Source organism: Scardinius erythrophthalmus, assembly GCF_964197995.2.
Source record: "Scardinius erythrophthalmus genome assembly, chromosome: 7".
In the NCBI taxonomy this organism is placed as follows: domain Eukaryota; kingdom Metazoa; phylum Chordata; class Actinopteri; order Cypriniformes; family Leuciscidae; genus Scardinius; species Scardinius erythrophthalmus.
The window spans coordinates 19,380,019-19,405,633 of NC_138227.1; the positions used below are offsets into that span (position 1 = coordinate 19,380,019).

Genomic DNA, 25,615 nt, shown 5'->3' on the forward strand with positions numbered 1-25,615 from the left:
TTGGCAGGGGCCAATGGTGCCTGAGTCCTGCACTGGCTGGGTGGCACCAGGGTGAGAGCGAGGTCAGAGCACCGCAGCACACAGCCCATAAAACACCGCAAGAGAGGACGCACACACAGAGGGCCGCAAGCTTGGGACAGCAATACGCCGCAGAACCCTTCAATAATAGAGCAACAGCATAAGATGCAACTCATCTGCTAGCTAGCAGAAGAAAGAAAACCATGAAATCATGATCTATCCACTCACATGTATAATACATGTCATTTCTGTGTCACTAGCCAAACAGTATTAGAAAAAAATAAGTTGCATCCTGATGCTGCATTCAAACAACTTGGTTCTTGAGCACTAAATTATAGTAGGCCTGCTATAAATTCTATAAATATGCAGGTCTAGCATTAATACAATCTGATGTTATGAAAGCATTCCCTTTGCTGAAACATCAATTTATTGGCCTAGATAGGGTAGCGCATGATTAGAAGTGTTATAAAATAGCTTTACGGTCTGTTTATTCTTAATCATGAAAAATATGTTACTTAATGTCTTTTAAATATCCCAACAAAAGTTCAATTTAAACATTTCACTTTCTGTTTTTAGTTAGCCTTGGTTAGCATGCTAACAGTTTAGCTTAGTCTAGTCTTTTGAAATGACATATTATGTCAAAAATGCCACTAAGCTTAGCTCTTTTAATTAGCTAGAACAAGATATCACGATAATACGCCATGTTTCCAATCGTTGAGGAAGGAGGGGATGTGGCATAATTCCAACATTTTCGAATATAGCGACTTATTCCTGTGATGTCAAAGCTGATTTTTTAACAGCCATTACCCCAGACCTCAGTGTCACATGATCCTTCAGAAATCACTCTAATATGCTGATTTGCTGCTCAAGAAACATTTCTTATTATTATCAATGTTAAAAACAGTGCTGCTTTTTACCCTTTTACATTGTTTCAGGATTCTTTGATGAATAGAAAGTTCAAAAGAACCACACTTTATTTGAAATAGAAAACTTTTGTAGCATTACAAATGTTTTTACTGTCGCCGGAGGAGGAAAAGCGCTACTATTACACTTCATACACTTCTGTTATTTCTTAGGCACCCTTTTCTTGCCACATCTAGTTGTCTCAACCATAACCTCTCAAAATTCCTCAGTAAAATCAAACATCCTGTCATTTTCTGTACACTCACTCTCCCTTTATCTCTTTCTGTCTCTCTCGCTGTCTTGTTCCCCCTTCCTCTCCCCTTACCCTGGCCCTGACTCCCTGGTTCCTGGGGCCTGGCCAAGGCGTGTGTCCCCGAAGGAGCCAGTGAGGAGATGGAGAGAGGGGGCAGAGCAGGGGCTGAGAGACAGGCTCCAAAACCACAGCTGCGGCAGCCCTGCCTCGCCTTCCTCTCTCCTGTCCTCTCTCTCTCTCTCTCTCTCTCACTTCACTTGAGTTTGCGAGGAGCTGGCCTGGCACACGCCCCAGCTCTGCCATTAATCAGAGGAGAGGGGTAGTGTGTGTGTTTGTGCTGATAGAGAACTGGCTGGAACGGGGGTGGTATGGAGACCAGGACCTCCCAACAAAGCAGTGGAGTTCACCCAGCGAGCGAACAGGGGAGGGAGTCTGACAGACAAAAAGCCTGGTGCGCAGATCGTGACTCTTCGGCGAGAGAGACGGAGATGAGATAGACGAGGAGAAGTTGGATGCGTTTAGGTAAGGCATGAGGGAGTGCGAGGCAATAGGCTAGCGGAAATGGACCTGGGGTCCGTTGAGGAGGAAGAGAGGAGATCCAAGATTCTGTCTATCATTGCATATAAACATGGAAAATCTCATGGTTCAATGCAAACAGCTGTAGAATGTGCACTTTTGTCTCATTAAGGCAACTCAGTGAAAAGAGTTGGCCACAGTGCATTACGCTCATGGTTAATGCATATCCCAGATACCAGGCCTGAACCGCTGCCCAAGGTCTCGGTGCATTACTGTACCACACAAATCAAAGCTGCTATACAGAATGAAATTAAATACAGTTCTAGTCAAACGTTTGGACGCACCTGACCGGATTTATGTTCCTCATGAAACTTTTCCTCTAAAGGCTTATGCTTATTTTTTTGTAAAAAATATATATAAAAAAAGAGTTAATTATGCTTGTGCACAAATTTCTTTTCTTAACAAAATCTTTAAAAAATATTTGAGTTGGAATGGATAGTGTGGGAAAAAGCAGCCAACCAGTGCTCAGCATATACGGAAGCTACTGTTTAAAACGCGATGCACCTCATCAAGTTAGTGAAAAGAATGAATGGAATGTTCGGAGTCTGGGGACCACGAAAAAATGATAAAAAAAAAAAGTGTAAAAATGTATTTTCATTATTAAGACTGACTGCACATTCCATTCATTCTCTTAACTTAAAATCATGAGGTGCATTGCGTTTAAAACATCAGTTTCCATGTATGCTGAGCACTTTTCAGTGCAAAAAGGCTGCTTTTTCTGCACTAACTCATAAATTAAAAACAAAAAAAGTACAATTCATGCATAAGATAAATAGTGTTAGTGTTGGATAAAAGTGTTAAATAATATGTATATGTATTTTTTTCATTTTTTTCGTTTTTCATTGTAAAATGGATCTTTATACATATAAATGTATCTATTTTAGGAAGAGTAGCTACTTTGAAGAAGCTAAAATATAAGAGTTTTGATTTGTTTATTATCATTATTAATTATTCGGTTTGGTGACTGTATTGTTATTCTAAGATGTGGAATAGCAGCTATAGTCATAATAAAGAATCTGCAGGTGTGTCCAAACTTTTGATTAGTAGTTTACATGTTGAAACTACCTTGTACCCTATGGGTCTATCCAGCAGGAAAAATGCTGGAGGCAGATTCACCCCAACTAAGAGTGCATTAGGAACGGATTTCCTTTATAATGCCTTTTTGATTGGACATGATAGGTGCCCTAGTTGTTATAGCTGTCCTAGACTGATTGTACCTCAGAGTGCATTTTGTGCATATTAGATTGGACAATGTTAAAATGTGACTGGTAAATGAGGGCAGACATTCTCTATTACAGCACGGGGACAGGTCCCTAAAGGAAAACGGTTCACACAAAGTCCACAAGATCTTCCCCCCAACCCGCGTCCATTTTCCCCCTGATTATCCAGGTGGGAGTGAAATATATATAAAAAATAAAAAATCACTTCCAACCTGCTCCCCCCACCCCCACTGGGCCTCCCTGCATGCCTGTCTGCTGACATCACCAGTCCGAGCTCTCTCCTCTGCTCTATCCTTCCCTTTAGCTCGGCTTCCTGCCCCCATGATGTCACATGCCATATGGTTTTCAGTGAGAATCAAGCCGGAAAAGAGATTTAGTTGGAAGAGAGGAGAGAAAAGGAGGAGGTTCGGCGTAGAGAGTGCGTAGGCCACAGAAAACAAAAGGCCGCTCTTCCCCTGTGTGAGTGTGTGTGTGTCTGGAGTGGCTCTGAGGGGCTAATGAGCAGAGACCACTGAGCGGACAGCCATGTGCTCCACAGATGGATCATTTGCTCAAACACCAAGACGACCAGTGACCACTGGTGCCAACATGTTGCTTGCAGCCCTCGGGCCAGGGTGGCACAGTGACCCTGGTCTCACTGACTCACTGAGTGGGGTTCCACTGTGTCTACAACTGATGCGAGCGATGTGATGTGACGAGACAAAAGCCAATGGAACCTTTTATAAAAGGTGATGCTGTCTACACTAGATGCGACAAGTCCCAGACACGAAACTGTTCTGTTTCTGACGTACTTTGTGCACTTGAACTATTTCTGACACGAAAGCCAAATGGATATACAATGGTTGCTTTAATGCATCCAGTTAGACATCCTTAAGGCCCATTCACACCAATAACGATAACTATAGCGATATCTATATTAGCGTCCACATCAAGTAAGGGTTAATGCCCGACGAGGTGTCCATTGTCAGGTATTAATGGACTTCGGCGGAGGCTCACGCCACGCCGTCGTCCATTAATACCTGACAATGGACACCTCGAAGGGCCAAATAACACATTTTTAAAACATTAGTTTATATTTTAATTAGTTTTACAATCGAAATCTAAAGTTTTTACAAACAATGACTTGGTTTCCCTGGTTACGCCTGATGGTTTATTTAGCAACCGGAGATATTTATAGTCTGCTCAGCTCGTAGAACCCTTCAGTTTACTGCCTGTTGCTATGGTTACTCACAGCTGATGTAGCCAGCGCATTTATTTATTAATTTCGAACGGTAAACAGTCAGTTTCACCAGAACTCCTTTAGGTGTCCTCTATCACTTTTTAATGGACACCCTGCAGCCAATCAGAATCGAGTATTCACTCAGACCATGGTATAACGCACGATAACATTCTGATTATAAACATGCGCTGCAATTTTGTCGTATGCCGCTTTTAAAGTTTGTCACGCGAACTATGACTATAACTACTACGATATAGTTTAAAAATGGGTCTAAATTTAAAACAATAGCAGAGTCCACACCACAATTATAATGATAACATCACAGAGGAACGACATCGTTTCATAGCAGGGACTGAATAACTTTTTCCAGCTGATGAACGATGAAAACATTGACAGCCAATCAGAATCCATCTTGCTTTAACGAGATCAAGCATTTAAAGAGCAGATGACAAGAGTAAACAGAATGTAATTTTGTGTTGGTGTGGACGCTATATTTATCCTTGGTCGCTGTGATTTTTCCAAGTAAGACATGTTCCAGGATCAACATCTTTTGAAAAAACCTATCCCTATCCCTAAACCTAACCCTACCCATAACTTCTCCCCAAAATCAGAGGGAAATGATAGATGAATAACATTAAGGTGTAGGAACCTAAGCATAAACTTGACATAAACCCTAAACTTGTCCCTCAAATCTGATTGGTTGATTGGAATGTTGTTCTAGGAACATGAATTCACATTCACCATTTATCCTTATAGTTATTGTTGTATAGTTATGGTTCTTGGTGTGAACGGGCCTTTACTCCCAAATGCTGTAGGCCTACATTAGTGTGTGCTGGAAAGTTAGAATGACATCTGGTAACAATAGACACGCTCTGCGAAGGTATTTTGAGGAAGTCGCACCATCACAGGCTCTAAAAAGAGTGGTTGTTTTGCGCAAGTGGTGCACATGCCTTTCCCTCCAACGCAAGTGTTTGAATCACAACATGCCCAGTTCAAACCCACACTTACATTCTCCCAATCAATCATGACAGCTTCTCATTTAGCTTTCATCTCAAGAAAACGGCAACACTGCCAGCGGAGGACGCTTCCGCGTGTCGGCCAGGACGCGCACAAAAGGCAGAGGATGCAAATGACCTGTCTTTGCGTGCCTATCTACTAAAGCTGTCTCGCAGCATCTCATTAGAGTGAATTAGGAGAGGGTGTGCGTAAATGTTGGGCCTACCGCTCAATTTCTGGTGAGATGTTGGTTCTCAGGGGTGTGTCTGGCATAAGGGCCCGGTGATCTTGCATGTGGTAAATTGAGTGGTTGTACCCACAAAGATAGAAACAGTGCTCATCACGCTGCCATAGAGAGAACACTCTGGTTGGGTGTCTGGCCAAGGGCGCAAGGCAACAAACAGCTCAACCGCTAAATAGCTGTTCCCATGGTGCATTATTCTGACACAAGGACGCATAGAGCGGTGATATAGCCCAGTGCCACGGGGCGTCTGACGATCAGGGGTCTCAAACTGAGAGAAACCTATAGAAAAATGCCACAACAAATGTAAAATTGAACACATTATTGCAGCTTTGATATCGTATATAATGTCCATTTTGCACTGTGTTATACAAATAAAGAATTTGCTACCTTTTATTTTGCCATTATGAGAAAAATTACTCTTACAAAATGATTTATTTATTTATTTATCGATTTAATTGTGTTTTATTATTTATTAATGAATTGAAATTGATATGTTTATTTTTTTTGTTAACTGTGGGCTATTGTTTATTTATGCTTTATTATTACTGGTATTTATGTATTTTTCAGTTGTTATTTTTTATGATCAATTATTATTTACATTTATTTATTAATTCATTAGTTTATATTTATATATTTATAATTTATAATAATATTTTTTTATATTTATTAATACATTGTTATAAATCTCTATTATTGTTAGGGCTAATTAGGCTATTCATTTATTGATTTATTTTTATTTATATTATTGTTATTCTTATCTATGTTATTATTATTTACATTTTTCAATTATTATAATTCTAGATTATGGGTTATAATTTTCTATTGATTTATTTAAATTATTTATTATTATTAAATGATTATAATTTATTTATTTATATAAGGATTTTTCTCATAATTGCAACAACAGGGGGCCTCCAGCGACACTGGTGCACCTGGGATTTGCAGGACCGTAATTCGCCCTCGCTTTAACTCTAGGCCTTATGCTGGGAAACAACAATGTTATAGTAAATTGAGTGGAATGCTATTAGTCATTCCCTATGCATACTTAAACTTGATGCGTTGGTCCCAAGTCAGGCATTCCTCAGATTATTCTCAACTTTGACAGAAAAGTGCAGTCTCACAGACCCACTTACAGACCAATATCACTCATGCACACGGCCAATAAAGTTTAACATGCAGCACATAAACATCCCACTTGTTAAAACAAAATTTGTTCAGCTCTCTTGCACTCTCTCCATCTCTTACACACACACAATCCTGTCACACTTTTTCACGCATACAAATGTTTCTGACACATGCACATTCAAATAAACAATACTAGGTGTGTTGTTTAGTAGGTGACGGCTGATTGTTAAGTGTCAGTGGTTGTGCAAGTGTGCTCTGTGATCCAGTGGCAGGCCTGGTTAACGTTTTAACACAGCTTTCATTCACTTAATCACTGTTAACACCACTGAGTAGGAGGCATTGTCCTGTTGTTGACTCATTAGGAATTCAGATCAGTTTCTAATAGATGTTAAAGTGCGTATTCACTAGCTAGCTGGCTGCGGGGAGCTAACTGTGATTGCTGAGATAAAGCCTTGCAGTTCACTTCCTCTCTGTCGATCAGAGAGACTGGCTGTGTGATGACTGAAATGTTTCCAAGTCCCTCACTTGAACGTATATCCAAATCAACAAAATTTAAATTTTGCTTGTGTGCGTACTGCCTCATTCATGAAACACAAGCAGAACAAATTTGTGTGTACATTTTTTATGTTAATTGAATGTGACTATTTATGTAAGAATGGTTAGAAATTCGTTCTGCTCATGTTGCATGAATGAGGCCCAATATGTCCTCAAGAAAGCAAAAGAGCTGACTTTGGCAAATATAACGAGCCAGTAAACAAACAATAAACATAACAGAGCCAAATGACTTTGGTGTCACACGAGTCAAGGTCAGTGAGTCACAGGGGTCAAATTCGGCAATTATATTTAACAACTTGGCTATTTCGAGCAACTGATTCCCATTGTTTCTCTCCGACATATGGGCAGTGAATTTTATACCACACCGTGACATTAAAAGTGAACTGAAAAACATCCAGGTGCTGTTTGGACCATGATCTGTCCTTTGTCTAGCTCTGCCTATCTCTGTTTTTTGAGGTTATCATAAGTTCATCAAGAGAAACTGGAAGTTAAAGACAATACATTCACCTCAGTAAAGCCAGACTGCTATGAGTTTGACAATTCTAATTAAAAAGCAGCATCTAGAACTGCAGTAATTTCAGGAGAGAGACGAGGAAACAGATGTCAGTCAGCTGTTAGAGTAATTCAAGGTCCTGGGGGGGCAGGTTGCGACTCGAAAAGGCTTCTGCCAGCTGAGTGCCCGACGAAAAAACACTTTCATCTCAGCGATCAACAACAAACGAGAGACGCCACAAAGCGATAGCAAAAATAATGACAAAACATGACACCATGGGAATCTCTGTCTTAAATTCACTAGGCAGTCAGACTGAAGGTGTTTATAGTTGTCATGTTTCTTACAAGAAAATATTATTGACTAGTAAAACTGTGTGCGGCAAGATTATGCATGAAAGAAGGCCTTTATAAAACATAAATTACTCCAAAGTCTCAAAAGAAAAAAAGTCCTTAAAGACACCTGGCATCTATTTTCTACCACAACAGTAGGCTATTTAATAAAAATAAAACTAATAAAAAATTTGAAAACCTGAAATAAAGAACGTTATTTAAGAACTTTCTCATTAAAGAATTTAACACCACAAAATCGTCCCTTCAAAAAACAAGAACAGGTGAAATTTACAATAATCTGTAACAAAAACTTAAATTCCGCTGCATAGCAAAATGAAACATTTATAAAGCTAATCAGAAAATTAAAGGAAATTAATCCTAACTTTGCAATATCAACCTGGAGGGTGAACCTGATTTCACCACGGACAAGAAGTTCCTGGATCAACATTTTTGTTGGTCCTGGAACAACATTCCAATCAACCAATCAGATTTGAGGGACAAGATTACAGTTTATGTCAAGTTTAGGCTTATAACCAGAGTTATGTGCTTCTACATCAGTGTTATTCACCTATCATTTCCCTCTGATTTTAGGGATAACTCATGGGTAGGGTTAGGTTTAGGGGTAGGGATAGGGTTAGGAGGACGACATGTTGTTCCAGGATCGACAAAATATGTTGATCCAGGAACATTGGCAAATACAATTTTACTTGCCATATGCAATTTTAATACAACTTGGTATAATGACACTATTTACTTTTTATTTTTTTTACAGCAGAACTGAATTCTGTTTGATCATTATTTTCCTGTTTATCACTGTAAAGCTGAAACAGTGCTATAAAGGTGACTTGACACGATCATTTCACAATAGTTCTGCTTCGTTACAGACACCGTAGATATTTTATTTTGAATTATACCACTATTAATTCATCAAACAAAAATTTCGAATTTGCTCATGTTAGTTTAGAAATGCATGCCACATTATTTCCATTTTATGACGAACGTATGTATTTTATAATAATATAAGCCATTAGGTGTCGCTGCGCGCGCAGCCTGCAGTGATTCTGAAGACGAACGCCAATCAGAGTCCATCCAGATTCTCAAGTGTCCGATCCATTCTAACACGAGGAGAGGGAGAGAGAAGGGGAGAAGGGTAAAGGACAAGGGACAACACGGAAGAAGCTGGAAACATCGGGAAAGGTTTACGTTTTAAAGAGGAATTTGGACGATTGGGGATCTTTGGACAGGGGAAATCCCGTAAAGGGAAAGTCAAGATCGGCAAGAGCATCAGACATGAATCCGAGGTGAGTTTATGTTAATGCATGTATCGTGTGAGTTACCTGCGGCGCGTTCAGGTGTGCTAAGTGAGCGCGTGCCAACACACTTACCTGATAGATTACGATAACTGGCGCTCGTGCATGCAGGCGTGTCTGGACAGCAGGGAAACTTATTGTAGCCTACTTTTTGGTCGGATTTTCTTTTTTAAATACCACTTAGTATGCATCTTAAAATACATATACAAAATATCTTCAAATGTTTTCATCCCAAAATTTGACAACAAATAAAACAAAACACAACTTGCCAACCAGAGTGACTACTATCACATAGCCTACTATCACTATTAGGCTCCATACTACAACATATTTAATTCCGTCTGTGTAGCTGTTAGAACAAAACTAATCAATATACATGCTTAAAAATAAAGGTTCTTCAAGAGTTCTTAAGTTCAGCAAGGAGTTCAAGTAGGAACTCTATCCTGATGAAGAACCGTTTTTTTTTAACTGTGTATGGTTTTGTATGAGTTATATTGTTTTTTTGGAGATTAAAAAAAATTATTGTTATTGATGTCACATTATAGGTTCTTAAGACCAGTGGTTTCTGGGTTCTTTAAAGCACCAGTGCATGGATGGTTGTCTAAACAACTAACTTAATTCAAAACTTTTTTTGTTAAGAGTGTGTGCAAGAAACTGCGATCTGTCAATAGGCCATGGCATCTATTACACTGACTTTAGACCTAATAAAAAGAATAATCTTACTTGAGCCTTAATTTTCAGAATAAATAATTAGCTAAATAAATGAAGATTACACATCTATTATTGAAGCTCACAAAATTTCCAGTGGTGTAGTTACATCATAGGACTACATTTTTTTTTTGTCAGTGTGTTGGGTGATGCAGTCTATGCATAATTTCTGCAGCTTTTCTGTCTAAATATCGGGATCAAATAAATGCCTGTGTAAAAGTGTGTGAGTTAAGACTTATGAATTGTGTCACTATAGTACTGATGCTAAAGATACACCAATAAATTAGCTTACAAATAATTAAACTAATCTTAAATTTGTCCAGATAATAATTATAGATTGAATTTTTCAACTTCAGTGTCAAGGGCAACTAACTGTTTGAGATCACAACATTGCTTACCATCTAAGTTCCCGGACAAAATACTACTGTAACACTTTATTTTAAGGTGACACATTTACACGTTACTGCATTGTACTTACTAATAACAGTAGGCTAAATTATGCATAATTAACTAACCCTAAACCAAACCAAACCTAAACTGTCACCATGTTAAATTAATATTACTCAGCCTACTTATTTGAGTAAGCACAATGTAACTACGTCACCTTAAAATAAAGTGTAACCAAAAGTATTACTTGTATACCATGGTCCTCAACGTTCTTCCAAAAATACCATGGTACAGCCATACAATATTAATGACACGATGGTACTTTTTGTTGTGCAACTGTATTCAATTAATTAAATTTAAATAGCTCAAGACATACATTTTACATACATACACAAAAGTTAATCAGTGTATTTGTGAGTAAACATACAGACAGGGGTGTGCCGTTTCACTATTTATTTTCCTGAATAACATTATCACGAACTCAATACATAAGTTATGGCCACCAGGCTATCTGTGTTTAAGTAGTTCGCAGTCATAATAACAGCTACTCTATAACGTAAAAAATATGTTGTGATACGATAAAACGCCTGTCTCTTTAAGACGAAGCCTCGATGTGTTGAGAAGTTCAAGTTGGGGTCACTCTAAGTTCCTGCCCTCGATTTTACCTTTTAGTTTTATTGTAGACTGACATCACACGAGGCGCTAAAACACTCACACAGCCCAGAAGCCCATTATCATCTCCAGTCGCGTTATTACATCCATGCAAAAATAGCCAAGGAAATTACAAAACATACAAAAAAACCGAGGAAAGCTGATGGAGTACGCACGTATTTTTATAGGAGGAGTGAGTGAGTGAGTGAGAGAGAGAGAGCGAGAGAGAGAGATAGGAGGAGGAGGGACAGAGAGCAAGAGGGAGGGTGAGCAACACGAAATTCATTGCAATTAATAATAAAAAAGAGTTGGCAGTCGTGCTCGGAAAACTGGCATGGTTTTTGGGAGGCTGGCAGTTCAAAGTTGAAACGTCAGAAATGACTCCAAAAGACTGTTGAGATGATCATTAAGGGAGACTTAGATCGGATGGCAGAAGAGATCGGGCATCCAGGTAACGTTCAATGCTCTTAACATTTTAACCATAGCCTCCTCATCAACACTTTATTCATAGTTATACACAATATTATTCCGAGATTCAACTGTTTAAATTGTCAGCACTTTTGGAGTTAGATGTAAATGTTTTAAAAAAAATCAAGACCCGATTGTTTGCCTTTCGGTATTTTGTATTGCACATTTTAGTAGGCTATTATTAACCCCACGATTATTTTCAGCATGCAAATACTTACTTTTTTGGAGAGATCAAAAGTTGAAAAATATTTAGAAACGTTAAAGTTTTCATTTATTGCCTTGAGAAAGCGAACGAGGGACTTTACAAAGTACAAGTTTAATCGCATTATGAATCCAGAAGTGTTGTGATCGGTGATTGGCGGTGTGATCATCACAGTGACGGGGCTCTCAGCTCATCCTTAATTGAGAATTCATGGTGTTTCACATGCTAGTGATTTGACTTTAAAGAGAATGATTCGATTTTAAAGACAGCTACGCGATGTCTTGCTTGAAGTTTAGTCTGAACGTAAATGAACTATTTAAATTCTGCATGTTTTGAGAGTCTTAGATTGTTGATGGCACTTAGGCTATTTTAGATTAGATTCTCTGTTTAGACTGAACAACATTTCGCACGTTTATATCTCTCAATAATGTATTTTGTTCAGTGAAAACTAAAGGATTTATTGGAGTGATATAATTTAGTTTTAAATATTTTACCCTAATAACCTAATCATAGATGTAAAACTAAGAAATAATTGCATGGCATAATAGATTTTTTTAATTAACGTTTAAAAGTGTAACATGCTCTTAGATAGAATGAGAATATTTACATGCCTGCCTAGATTTTATTTATTTTATTTTCAACTTCTCTAATACACTCCATCCAAGAGATTCTTATGGTAGGTAGCCGAACATAAAACCGATATAGGCCTAGATTATGTGATATGTGGTTAGAATATTTCCATCTCATCCCTGACCATAGAGGCCACATATAGGGGATGGTGAGCAAATCCTCCCAGTAGTATTTATGAATGAATATCCAGAGCTGCGTGTGCTGATGGAGCGCGCGAGAGAATATGATCGCAATAAGACAAGCTGTGGTAGAGGAATCTGCAACGCATGATATGCTCTTTTCCAAGCTCCTACCTTCAAAATATATGCAAAATGGTCGATAAATCTCAGTTGTTTTGCTGTTTGACTTTAAACCACTTTAAACAGGCACGATCCAAGACAAACGCTCGCTTCTTGGTGCCAAGAGGTTTTGCGCAGGTTTTACCTTCCATTCACAAAACGAGCATGTCTTAGGAAACAATAAAACTTGAAAAATAAGTTATGGCAAACTCTTTTAAAACTGACATTAATTCAAAACTAATTTCAAACATTTTTATTCTCTTTTTATTTCTTGAACACGTGTTGGCTAACTTTAATTAGGCTATTTCAAATTATAGGGCCAACATTCTTTAAATTATGCTTGTCATTTTAATATGTATCCGTATATGTTTTTCTGTTTTATGTGCCATTCCTTTTCCTGAAACAACAACAACAACAACAAACAAACGAAATACAGCTAGGCCTATATTTATTGTGTTTCTTATGTTTACAACGTCTATACGCCACTTCAGGAATTTTGAAAGATGTGACTGATTGACTGTATGTTCCTTAAAGGCACATTAGACTAATTCTACGGGATAAATCTCTAAGGGAGGACGCTTTTGCGGTAAAAAAAAAAGAAAGAAAAAAAGAAAGATGACAGACCGAGGGCGGAGAGAGAGAGAGAGAGTAAGAGAGAGAGAGAGAGAGAGAGGAAGTCTTAAGAACACGAGCAGACCCCTGCCTCGCCCCTAAACCAGCAAAATGACAACAGAGACAAAACACAGGGCTAATGAATACCAAAGCACCTAAAAATATGACCCATGCACTGTCTTTAATCCAGTCCATACCATACCAAATATAGCAAATAGAGCTGTCGCATGATGCGCTGCACACCCAAACAAGTGCCATTTTATTGCGCATCGATAGCGTTTGTATTTCTATTCAAATTAGTTATTCAAATGAACTTTATTTATTCAGTAAAATGTTTTTGAGATTGACGACCCATTTAGGCTAATGTTTTCTAAACCACTTTTGTTGAGACGTTTTAGAAAAAGGCTTATTCATTTAAATGATTCGATTCTCATATGGATCATATTCATTCAAATTCTCTGATGCAAAAGTGTTTTAAAGACGCGTTATGTAAATCCGCAAGGTCATAGGCTATGATTGAGAGGAAGTAGGCTGAGTGTTTACGCGTTAAATTCAAACAGTCGTTTTATAACACGTCTTTCATCACTTCCCTTTTAATCTTAACACGCTGAAGGTCTGAAAGGATTTTTATTATGTTTGTTGACAACGCTGTCTGACTGATTTTCGTTCTTTGTATTTCTAATAAAAACTTTCAGGTGAAGGTTTAACCACAGCCCTCTTTCCATTTCCCCCGTTTCTTTCTTTATTGTTTACATTTTTCCTTCTATTTTGTCATCTTCTTGTGCTTAATAGAAGTTGTTATAAGCAGCACGTTCAGGACAGTACGGCACGAATCGTTGTAAATCACGCGCTCATATCTGCTGCTTTGTCAAACTCTCAGAGCTAATGGAAAGACCATGAGCCAAAAATGGCTATTCACCTTAAAATACACCTGTCAGTGATGAGACGTGTCCGTGGGCAGCAGGGGAGGAGATGAGTTACACAACGTTAGTGCTTTATTAAGACAGATGCGGCCTGAGAGGACATCTTGCGGGTAATGTTTGTTTGGTTGAGGCGCTTCATTGTGGTAACTTTGCCTGCAACAGGCAATTGATATAATTTCGTCTCTTTGTTTCTGTGCGTTCGTGAAAGTGTATCCTCTTTTATATTGGCCTAATTACAAATTATGCAATTATATAATCGTTTAAAAAACTATAAACGACGCGCAGTTAGAAATTAAACGGAATACATGATTTATGAATTAGGAAAATTGTATTGAATAACCTGTTACTCGAGTGTTCAGGCTGACATAAAGGAGGAAGGTAGCCTACAGGTGCACTGCAGACCGAAAATAACCAGCTCCGGCATTATTTCCACAAGACGGAAATGTTCAAAAATAATTCAAAACCATGACTTCTGATCTGAAGCGTTATTGTTGTTCCCTGATGTGCAAATGTTTTTTGGCACCGGGCTAAATGAACTGTTTTGACACAAAAAAAATGTACACAGATAGGCTAATTGTTTTATACATATATGTTGTCAGTAATTTTTTATTTTATTTTATTTTAATAGACGAACTTTAATTCTGTCCATGTATGGTTTCTCTGCTTCACTGTGTTTATTTCTATAGTGGAGATACCAAATGACAAGCGCGTCCTCGTGCGTCTCTACAGTGCGCAGTTGCTCTTTACTTTAAAGAGAGACAGAGATGCAGCTTTTTTGTGCATCACATTTTACTGTTTTAATTTTAATAAATAGGAATAGTGGAAACCAGAACCCCCACCCTTTTTTTTTGTACAGGCCTACGTGTCAACTGTTTAGTTGGGGTTAGCCTGATGAGGTTACCTCAGCAACCGTTTGAGCTCCTTCCCTCAAGATCAGTATCGGACACTGCAAAAAAACATGCTACTAATTTCTTAAAACTTTGTTGTAGTTTTACACACATGCACACACACAAGAAGCATCCTCATAAACCATATTTACGTTGTAATACCCATGTTATTATACACATTTGTGTCCTCATAAACCATATATACAAGAACACACACAAATATATACATATATTAGTAATTTCCTGAATGTTGTTTGAATGGGTTGTAGGAGATGAATAACCAGAAAATTACTGGCAGGAATTTCTTTAAAAAGGCAAACCACTAAAAGTCATTGAATAATTCACACATTGTGTATAACACTGATTTTCTGGCGTTGTGGTTGTGGTTGAATTTATAGGGTAGATTGCGTTGCTGGATTTAAGGGCTAATTAAATGGAAGCTTATGACTACAAACTACAGTATTCATCTAAGAGGATTATTTTATACAATGAAATAAACAATGAGAGGATGAACTGATGTTGTGATGAATATTTATTTAGCTTCTTGTTTCCCATCAGTGAAACCAGCCCCTGAGGGACCCTAAATATCCGTTTTATCTTCAGACTATCCTTACGTAGCAGGGTTTAAACAATAAACATTACACATCTACCAGAAACTATTATGTTTGCGAATTGTTGCATTCAGCTTAGAATTTAAACTTGCCTTTGTTGGTTGAATGTTTATGCAGTGACTTGTAGGAACCCTCTGACAAGTGATCTTTTGAAAATGGTTTGATTTGTAAGTCACACTTCTATACAGTATATTACAGCAGAGTGTCCTGTCATGAATTTGCTGCATTTTTTGTCCCTGCTGGTTTATGCCTGCTGTTCATCACACTTGCAAAACCTTCAGTCTGACTTTGTTTAAAACTCCACACACCACCTCTGGAATTCTTTATCAGGAAGACAGCAATATGAAAACATGTTTATACTGGCATTTGTCCCCTGTCTTTTTTCTTTCTTTTTTGTTAACTACTTCACTGTAAGTTTTAAACATGTGGGTTTGTATCTTGATAATGACAAAACCATTGCAGTTTCACTCGGTCAGCTATAGCTCACTTTTATGGAGTTCTTCTGATGCTTGTTGTATTAAAGGAAAAGCTGAATTGTTTGCCCTCAATTCCCTACCTGAAAGTCTACAAAGATATCAAAGAGTAAATGAAGAACCATATTCAGGCTCAAGAAAATGCACACAGGCTTAAGTGTTCTTTTTCATATCTTTAAGGGCTGCCATTCAAGTTTTACAAGGTAGTCTAACACGAACAGATGTGTCAGTAATGTGTGTTATATTTCAAAAGACAGCTATTTTAAAAAAAAGGGAATAGGCATGGCCTCTTATACCACTGTATTCAAATAAGTAAGCAAAATTCAGCTGCATTTGATAAGCATCTGGTAGTTTATATTTGTCTGCAACAAATATCTGGCTTCTAATTGTTGCATTTCTCTTCTGTTTCAGGTATTGGTCTGAAGTCGATGCTGGATGCCATGGAAGTCCCAAGTCATGCTAGGCACCTCCTCTTGCAATTGAACACACAACGAACCAAAGGCTTCTTATGTGATGTTATCATTGTGGTGCAGAATGCACTGTTCCGTGCTCACAAGAACATCCTGGCAGCCAGTAGCCTCTACCTTAAGTCTCTTGTTGTTCATGACAACCTCATCAATCTGGACCATGAAATGGTCAGTCCAGGTGTGTTTCGAGTCATTCTTGACTATATTTACACAGGACGCTTAAGTGAAGGTGACCCCACCTCACCAACTGAGCCAAATATAGGTGCAGTGCTGGCGGCTGCAAGTTACCTGCAACTGCTGGATCTGGTGACTCTATGCAAGAAGAAGCTGAAGAGGAATGGGAAGTACCATTTACGTCCTAACCCTGGGTTTTTACCTTACAAGATAGACCCCAGTGGCATGGGGGGAAGGCGGTTTCGAATATCTCCCCCTGTCATCCACTCAGTGATGAGCACCCCGCGACCTACACCATTAGAGGACCTGCCCTCCCTCCCACTGCCCCCCCATGGTGGAGAGATTTATGCACCAGCTCACACCCAGGGTCCACCACCATACCCCCCAGCAAAGGCATCCCTGTCGCCACAGTCAGGCCTGCGCTTGGCCCCTACTGACAGGAACTGTTCATCTGTCTATGGCCTTGACTTGTCCAAGAAAAGCCCCCAATCCCAGCATCCTTCTGGTCATCCCCATTTGATCTCCTCACTTCACCCAGAGGAGGAGCCTGAGGGGGAGCTAGACCAAAGCACCAGCCCCCTGCTCAGTCCTAACGATGGCTCCAGAAAAATGGAGGCAGCCCATCATGCGGGGTCTCTCACCCCACACCCCTTCCCCCTACCCAATCATCCACTTGCACCCCATCTTCCCCACCTGCACCGTCCTCAGGGCCAAGAACCTTACCCCTGCCCTCCCAGCCCAGAACCCATGGAGGACTCCAGAGAACAAGGTCGAGATGGGTCCAGCATCTATCGGTGGGTGAAGAATGAGCCTTCCAACCCAGAGGATGAAGATGAGGAGGATGAAGAGGATGACAGTGGAGGAATGGGTGAGCAGGATAAAGAGAGACACCACCAGCACATGAACCACCATAAGAATAGCGAGGAAAAGCTGAACATGAGCGAACGGGGCTATGACAGGGGGACTTGCGATGATGCAGAGGATGAGAATGGGACCGGCAGTGAGGAGACGGGGAGCAGTGAGGGTCGTCCATCTCCATCTGTTCCAGGTGGAAGATATCACATGCCATACGAGCCAGAGAGTTTCGGGGATAACTTGTACGTGTGCATCCCTTGTGACAAAGGCTTCCCCAGCTCAGAGCAGCTTAATGCCCATGTGGAAACGCATAATGAGGAAGAGCTAAACAATGGGAGTGAGGTGGACAACAACAGCAGCAAACCCATCAATGCCCATGGACCTACAAGCTTGAACAGCACTAGTGGCCTCCACAGCCCTTTCCTAGACAACAAATCGGCACAAAACCTCCATTCCATTGGACTTGGGGAGATCATACGACCATATCGCTGTTCTTCCTGTGACAAGTCTTATAAAGACCCCGCCACCCTGAGGCAGCATGAAAAAACCCACTGGCTTACACGCCCATACCCCTGTAGCATCTGTGGCAAGAAGTTCACCCAACGTGGTACCATGACACGCCACATGCGCAGCCATTTGGGCCTAAAACCCTTTGCCTGTGACGCCTGCGGCATGCGCTTTACTCGGCAGTACCGTCTGACGGAGCACATGCGCATCCACTCCGGAGAGAAGCCCTACGAGTGCCAGGTGTGCGGTGGCAAGTTTGCACAGCAGCGCAACCTCATCAGTCACATGAAGATGCACAGCAGTGGATCAGCTGGTGGAGGACTGACTCCTGACGGCAAGCTGAAGATGGACTTCTCCGAGGGGATTTATCCTCTGAGCAAGTACGCAGCTGAGCATTTGGGTCTGAAGCAGGAGAAAACCTCAGACCTTTTTGCAGCTTCTCAGCATCTGCTGGCTGACGCCAAGGTCATGGAGAGCCTCTACCCGCTGTCAAAGCTGGCTGTGGAACACCTCGGCCTCACTCACAACAAGATGGACATCCTGAACCCGTCTTTGCCGCCCACTTCCCAGCAGCTCTCGGCAGAGTCCCGCACCATTGACCGCTACTCTCCCAGCTAGAGGGGGGAACCACTAACTATACTTTCTAAAGAGACATCACTGTATACCATTCACAGTATTCAACTCTCACCTCATCTTCATTTGAACCTGCACCTCAAAGAGTGGAGGCCGGAATGTGTTGGCCATAAAAATGCACAAAGCTGTTTAATTCTGAACGTGCCTTTCTTTGCAGATTTTGCAGTACGTGCATTTCTTAAAATTACTTTTCTAAAAGGAGGAAACTGCTTTATTTATAATCTGTTTTGACCGTTGGACACTCAGACAATGCAGTATTTATAAAAAAAAACAACTTCTTTTTTGTTCAATCACCGAGCCAAACAACCAATTGAAAACCAAAAAGAGATTGTTTTTATTTATTTTTATTTTCCTTTTTTTTTTTTTTTGTATGATGAAAAGCCAAAGAGAAAATGTCAAATGTTACAAAAGAGAGTTGCAATCGTACCCTAAACCTGTGTACTAAGTATTATTGGTGTATATAGAATGAAAAAGCACATATGAACAATATTCAGGGCTTCTGTCCAGAATGGAGAGAGTAATCTGGACAAAAGAAAAAGCCAAATCTTTGGGATTTTATAGTAATTGGAGGACTTTTTATAGACTATTTTTCGGAGTACTGCATCACCTGTATCTGATTTTCCAGCTTTGTGAATGGCCCAGTTTTTTTCCATACTAAAGGGAGCAACTAACTGAAGAGTGTTTGTTCCAGGACTTAGGTAAAGTGATCTAAGCTTTTCTCTGCATTGATGTAGTTATCCCCTTCAGCGTGGAATGATAGTTCACAGAGAGTGCCATTTTTTTTTTTTTTACCTTCAGGTGTATGGTCCCGAGCTATTTAGTGTCTTTGTTCCATTTCCTTTCCTCAAATGCCAAGTGCCTTAAGCTTATTGAAAAAGTAGCAAGTACTGCCCTGTGATCTCACAACTGGAATATCTTTGTGCATATTCCGATCATGATATAACAATCTGTGTCCACGTGTTTCGGTCCATCTGGTGCAACAGACTAAGCATGGGTGGTGCCTTTGAAAAGTTCATATGCTTCAGTTGCATTGCAGTCGACCCCTTTGAAAGATTCTCTGCATGACTAGATGTTTAACGGTCACAGCGAAGGCACTTTTGTGTATATAAACAGTGACATTTTGTAAGTGATTGATTCAGCAACACCTTTAAGACCTTTCCTTATGTGAAATGTTTGAGAGGGCCTCCTCACCCCTATTACAGTGCAGTTAATTTCAGGCTAATGTGACGGTTTTGACCCCGTGGTGCCTCACACACACACACACACACACACACACACACACACACACACACACACACACACACACACACACACACACACACACACACACACACACACACACACACACACACACACACACACACACACACACACACACACACACACACACACACACACACACACACGTAGAGCCGTTAATGTGACAACCATCTGAACATGAGGAGCAGGGCTCTCTCTCTCTCTCTATCTCTCTCTCTCTATCTGATACTGTGAGCGCAGATAGCAGCAGCTGGTTCACTCAGGGTAAGCCCTGTGAAATCTCAGATTTTCGAAGACTATCCGCGCTGGTCTTTCCCACTAATGTTAGATTTTATGCCAGTTGACCAGGCCCTGTGATCTGATCATACACCCTAATCCCCCAGCTACCGCACTAACATATCATAAGCTACACTTACAACGACCAATCCTTCATTTCTTTCAAGCAACATGAAACACGGTAGCCTTGTAGGGTTGCTTCCTTTATGTCTTACAATTCATCTGCTTTGACTCTAAATAAATCGTTTTACCGTAGATGTAAATGCTCTAATAAGATACGGCACCTGCTGTTTTTTTATTCCGAAGACCATGTTGACATTTTTGTCTTTTCCTCTGCCAGACCTTAAGTGAAAATTTTTCGTTAACCACTAGTTACAATTACAACCTCAGTTGGTGAATGTGAAAACTTAAACCACAAATGCACTGTGAAAGAACTAGTGAATCTTAAAGCTTTAGAGCTTAGTGAATATTGAACCTGGGCTTTACTCTGTAGAATGTCAGCTATACAAAGTGTTTCTGTTTTCTTTTTTTATATTTTGGTCAGATTGAACTCTCTTAATCAAAGCGAAATGACATTGGTGCTTACCTCAGGACTGAGCCTATCAAAGGGTGGGTGACACAATGCTTTAGCAATAGTTTAACATAAAAACACAAACATATTTGCTGTCTGTGTCTTATACGTTATAATTCAAGCACACTTTCTGAAGGGATCTTATTGTTTTTTTAAACATGTGGTTATTTCACAATGCAAAAAAATTGTCTTTTTTCCCCCTTGAGATGATTATTTGATTTTTGTTCTTTTCTGATTAGCCTATGCAACTGTCTATATTTTTACATTACAGAATACTGTAGTTACACAATGAAACGGTAAATGACTTAATTACCATAAAAGGCAAATTTGTAAATTAAAAATGATTTCTTGATAAGAATTCTGTATGTTTCTCTGTACACTTGAAGGTACTTAGAGTTATAAAGCACAGTTTGAAACTCACACATGCACTAAAAGAAATGCCAGACAGCAAGTCCGATTACTGTTAACGTTATGCTGTATAAGAAATGTTGTGTGTTTATCAATAATTCGCCGCAATGATAAACACTTGGCCGGGTTGGTAAGGAGGGAAGCATAGTTTCTGAAGTTGATTGACCAATTTGTTCTGGGCGGGCCTGCAGAAACTTTAGCTGACCTTTTTGCCGAGAGGCAGGATTAGACTCCCAGTGAGGTTTTGTATACATGTACTATTAAACCACACGCATGAAACCAGCTTGTTTGGGGCGAGACAGATGCTGAAATTTCCCAACACTCTTAAGTGGACAGCCGAGATCCAGAAATTCCTCTCAACTTAATTTTGCAAAACACATGAAAACAGTCTGGGCACGGAGGTTTGTTTGTATCCAAACGAAACCCAGAGCGTAAACCGAATACAAATCTTCTGACTCGAGGCATAGAACAATATTACAGCTATCATAACAGTTAAAACTTTGACCGCAGACATATTAATACTCGCTGAGGAGATGTGGCAGTCCGTTTGAAGTGGATTTCAGTGGTGGGAAAATAAATCTCACACTCCCCTTCTCCACCATTCATTAGCTCGCTCTCATCGAAAATCTATCGCTCTCTCTTTCCTGCTCCCCGACAGACAAAACAAGAGAAAAAAAAAGAAAGAAATTTTCCACTTCGGTTCCAAAAGCATAGAGAAAAGAAAACCAAATATTGAGCGCCTCTGCATTCACTGACGGCTCTGGGAACATAGAGGTGTGTGAGTCGGGGTCAGGGGGCAGGTGAGATGTTTGGTTGTGTTTTTTTACGCTCCAGCGATCTGAACCTGCGAAAAGTGCTTCTGTTAATGGAACGGTTACAAAGGAGTAAAGTTGAGCTGGGGAAGTGAACTTTTGACTCTGTAGTAGCAGTGAGCAGGATGTTTGGTGTGGTTCTGCTCAAAAGCAGATAGGCAGATGATGATAGAGAGGGACAGAGAAAGCAAAGGACGGTGAGAGAGAACAGAGCAGGGCTGCAGACGTTGTCTATCTATGGAAAAGCAGACTGAGGAGCACAAATCAAGGATGGAGGTTTTCAAAGATGTTTCTTAAAGGGATTCGATACCAGTTAACCCAAATTTACAGCATTTGTGGCATTCGTCCCTACTTTAAAAGAGCGAAAGTCTGGGTTACAGCAAGGCACTTAGAATGCAACCGAATGGGGCCAATCCGTAAACATTAAAATGACTCACTGTTTCAAAAGACAATGGGTGTTTTAACATGATTTTAATGTGAAAGTAGGATGTTATATCTAGTATTAAAACTTTGTGGCCATGACAGCATAACACACCCTAGGACTGTAAAAAATGATCAGATAATACACTAGTTTTAACAGAAGAAGTGCTTTTATAAAATACTTCAGAAAGTTTCCCATTTACTTCTACTGCAAGTGCCGTATTGAATCACCATAACCTTATTTTTTAAAAGAAAGGGGACAAATTAAGATGGTTAATCAAAAAATGCTGTCGATTCAGCTTGACTTGTATTGAATGTGGAACAATATACTCTGAGTCTGACCATGCTTCATAAATGTGTCCAAAGGAAATATTCCTCTCAGTTTCAGGAAACCCCACTCAGTGAGAGCTGAAAACCAAAGCTGGTCATAAAGTATAGAAGGAACCAATATACTCTTTGAATGTTTAAATAGCAAAACCTAAAGCTTTTTTTAGTTAGTTATGATTAAATGCATAATTGTCAGTTTTGTGCATATCCTCTCAGAGATATAATCTTCACACGTTCAAAGCATTGAGATTCTTAGAAATTCTTATCAATAAAATATCCTTGCTCACTTCCTTCATACAGCTGGTACTTTTTTTACCCATCTAGATTTAACATAAATTGTTGATCTTGACTCATGTATAGCAGTCTGCAGTGAGTCATGTGGAATCTTCCATGATTGTGGGATGTCTTGGTGTCAGTTGTGTGGCCCACAATGCACCTGTCCATCTGTCTGCTTCATTGTCTCATTGTTTAGAAGAAGGAAAATAGTTCAATAGGGAGTGAGGGTGCTTTGACATTCATCTGTTTTACATCATCATTTTTGTGGCTTCATATTTGAATCATGACTTCGATCACTCGTCTTTCTCAGTGGTCTTCTCGTTCGTGCCACTCCTTCTTCTTCCTCCCACTCGATCTCCTCCCTTCATTCTCTATACACGTTTCCCAAAATGACCTCGAGCCGTTGTTCTCCCTCTCCTATAGCCTGACCCACGATGCTCAGCTCTTGCCCACACCTCTGATGAAGAGGCACCCAACTGTTTTTCATGCTGAAGAAGACAGTTGTCTAAATGTTTATGTGAATAACTTCTCTTTAAGCCCCGACCGAGTTCCCAAGTGAACTTAAAGGCATGTGTTAATATCCTCCACTAGGCAACGTAAACGATGTAAACCTTATACGGGGTTATTGTCTCTGACTAAATAACTATAAATATATCCCAGAGATGCAGATTAAAGAGGAAGTTGGTGATTAAGGAAACTTGACCATACAAAAGGGAAATGAACATACTAATGCCGCCCGCACTTGCCAGTAAGGCCAACATGTTTAGGGTTGCACAATTTTGGCTGGGTCACACAGATGTTCTTGCCTCCCACTGAATCTGTGGAAATATTAAAATGACATGGTTTTTAAAAAAAGAAAGGTTCTTCAATTATTTTTATAGTTCAATATAAACCATATTATGGGTCAATGACGTGATTTTTTTGGGGGGTGGGGGGGGGGTGGGGGTGTGTGTCTGGAATCTATTGATATTGAAGAATATATTAAAAAAACAATGACAGACACATTTCTGACAAGGACTTGAATGCTGTTCAATTAATTTTGTGCTCATAAATGTATTCTAAGTGTAAGGAAAATATTTGATTACTTGATAGATACACCATTTTATATTTTTAGATTTGTAAAATATTTTTTCTTTTCACTATCCAAGTTGTCATTATTTGTCATTGACCCATAAAGAACCCATTTTTGCTGAAATGGTTCTTTATGTTGGTTCTTTCAGGCATTTTTCATAAGGCAAGAGCAAAGTTCATTGCGAGTCATTTTCCGTCAGTCCTTTGGGACTGATTTTACAAAACAAATCTGTCTTGTGTTCTTGACCTTGTAATGGATCACTAAACAGCAAGTAGAGAAACATTTGTGAGAGTGTCGAGTTACGTTTTAGTTGTTTTCTCAGAGTGGCACTGAGGCATAATAGTGATGGCGGATCGCATTTCTATTGCAAAGCTTATGCGTGGACTATCACGATACTTTCACCAGGCCCTAAAATGATCACCTCATCTCAGTGTGACAGGAACAGGCTGTCTTTGTGCTGGCAGTGAGGTACCGCAGCTACCAGTGTCTCCTGCATGTTTAGATTGGAACGCAGGCACAGCCGAAACTCTGGAAGCGGAGACCCGAATCAGTGAAAGTCCAGGACACACAATCCCGAGCTCTGTTTGTATTTATCATCCTTGATTAGACGTGCTTAAAAATTCTGTACAGCCTAACCAAACATGTAAACAACAGAAAGCGTCAGCAAAACGACTGCCTGATAGGACCGTGCCGCTGTAATCATGCATGACCACACACACTCGCAGCTGGATGGCAGACAGCCCTGTCACTGCTCTCTGTTCCAGATTAGGTCAGATTTAATTAGGCTGCCCTGCTCCTTTTGGAGTGTCGCTTTGAGTTGAAAAAGCCATAAGTAAAACACAGCCAGCGTTACTGACGAGACGAGCAAGAAAGAGACCATCCAGAACATCTCTGAGATGGCTACAAGGTTTACACACACACACACACACACACACACACACACACACACACACACACACACACATACAGAGGCTTGTAAGTAGTGTGATGAGGGAAAATAAGTGGGGGGAAGTTGTGATAAAGGGCAGAAAAAATGGCTAGTACATTAACCAGACACCAACCAAAGACCTTAAACAATTGTAGGCATTTAGAAGTAAAAAAAAAAAAAAAAGTGTGAACAGTGAAAAAGAGGAAAAGGCACAAACTCAACTCAACCACCCAGCTCACTGTGAATGTTCCCATTACTCTCCAGCCAAGTAATACACCAGCATGTCTGTTTTGATATCACTGATCACCATTACTTCTTGTTCTGAACTTGTTTCAAATATAACACAATTTAATATGCCACTTTCAAGTGCTTTTTTTGCAAGATTTACTTGACCAAAAAAAGGCAATAAAAACACATTTGAGCAGTATTTTTTTTTAAATGCGTTGTCGATAGTTTTCTTTTTTCCTTTTCCTTTTTTTTTCTCCCTCCAACAAAATGCTTTTACTGAAATGAATGTATTTATTGCATGTCAAATGTTTTATAAGATTTTTTTGTATA

At 39.7% G+C, this 25,615-nt stretch overlaps 1 protein-coding gene across 2 annotated transcripts; it reads left to right on the plus strand.

Annotated features, from left to right (window-relative positions):
* Positions 1–9,055: 9,055 nt before the first annotated feature.
* Positions 9,056–19,916, plus strand: hic1 (hypermethylated in cancer 1). Of its 2 annotated transcripts, none has more exons than XM_081371078.1 (2): positions 9,056–9,232; positions 16,483–19,916. In XM_081371078.1, exon 2 carries the CDS (start codon positions 16,500–16,502, stop codon positions 18,690–18,692), a length of 2,193 nt encoding a protein of 730 aa, XP_081227204.1. In that variant the 5' UTR covers positions 9,056–9,232; positions 16,483–16,499; the 3' UTR covers positions 18,693–19,916. The 2 variants fall into 2 exon arrangements, with proteins under 2 accessions (XP_081227204.1, XP_081227203.1); XM_081371077.1 differs by lacking the exon at positions 9,056–9,232 and adding an exon at positions 11,219–11,438.
* Positions 19,917–25,615: the final 5,699 nt, after the last annotated feature.

Coding starts and splice junctions, on each gene's coding strand:
- hic1 (XM_081371077.1), top strand. CDS start 11,387: ATGATCATTAAGGGAGACTTAGATCGGATGGCAGAAGAGATCGGGCAT. Junction 11,439..16,482: donor AGAAGAGATCGGGCATCCAG/GTAACGTTCAAT, acceptor CTTCTGTTTCAG/GTATTGGTCTGAAGTCGATG.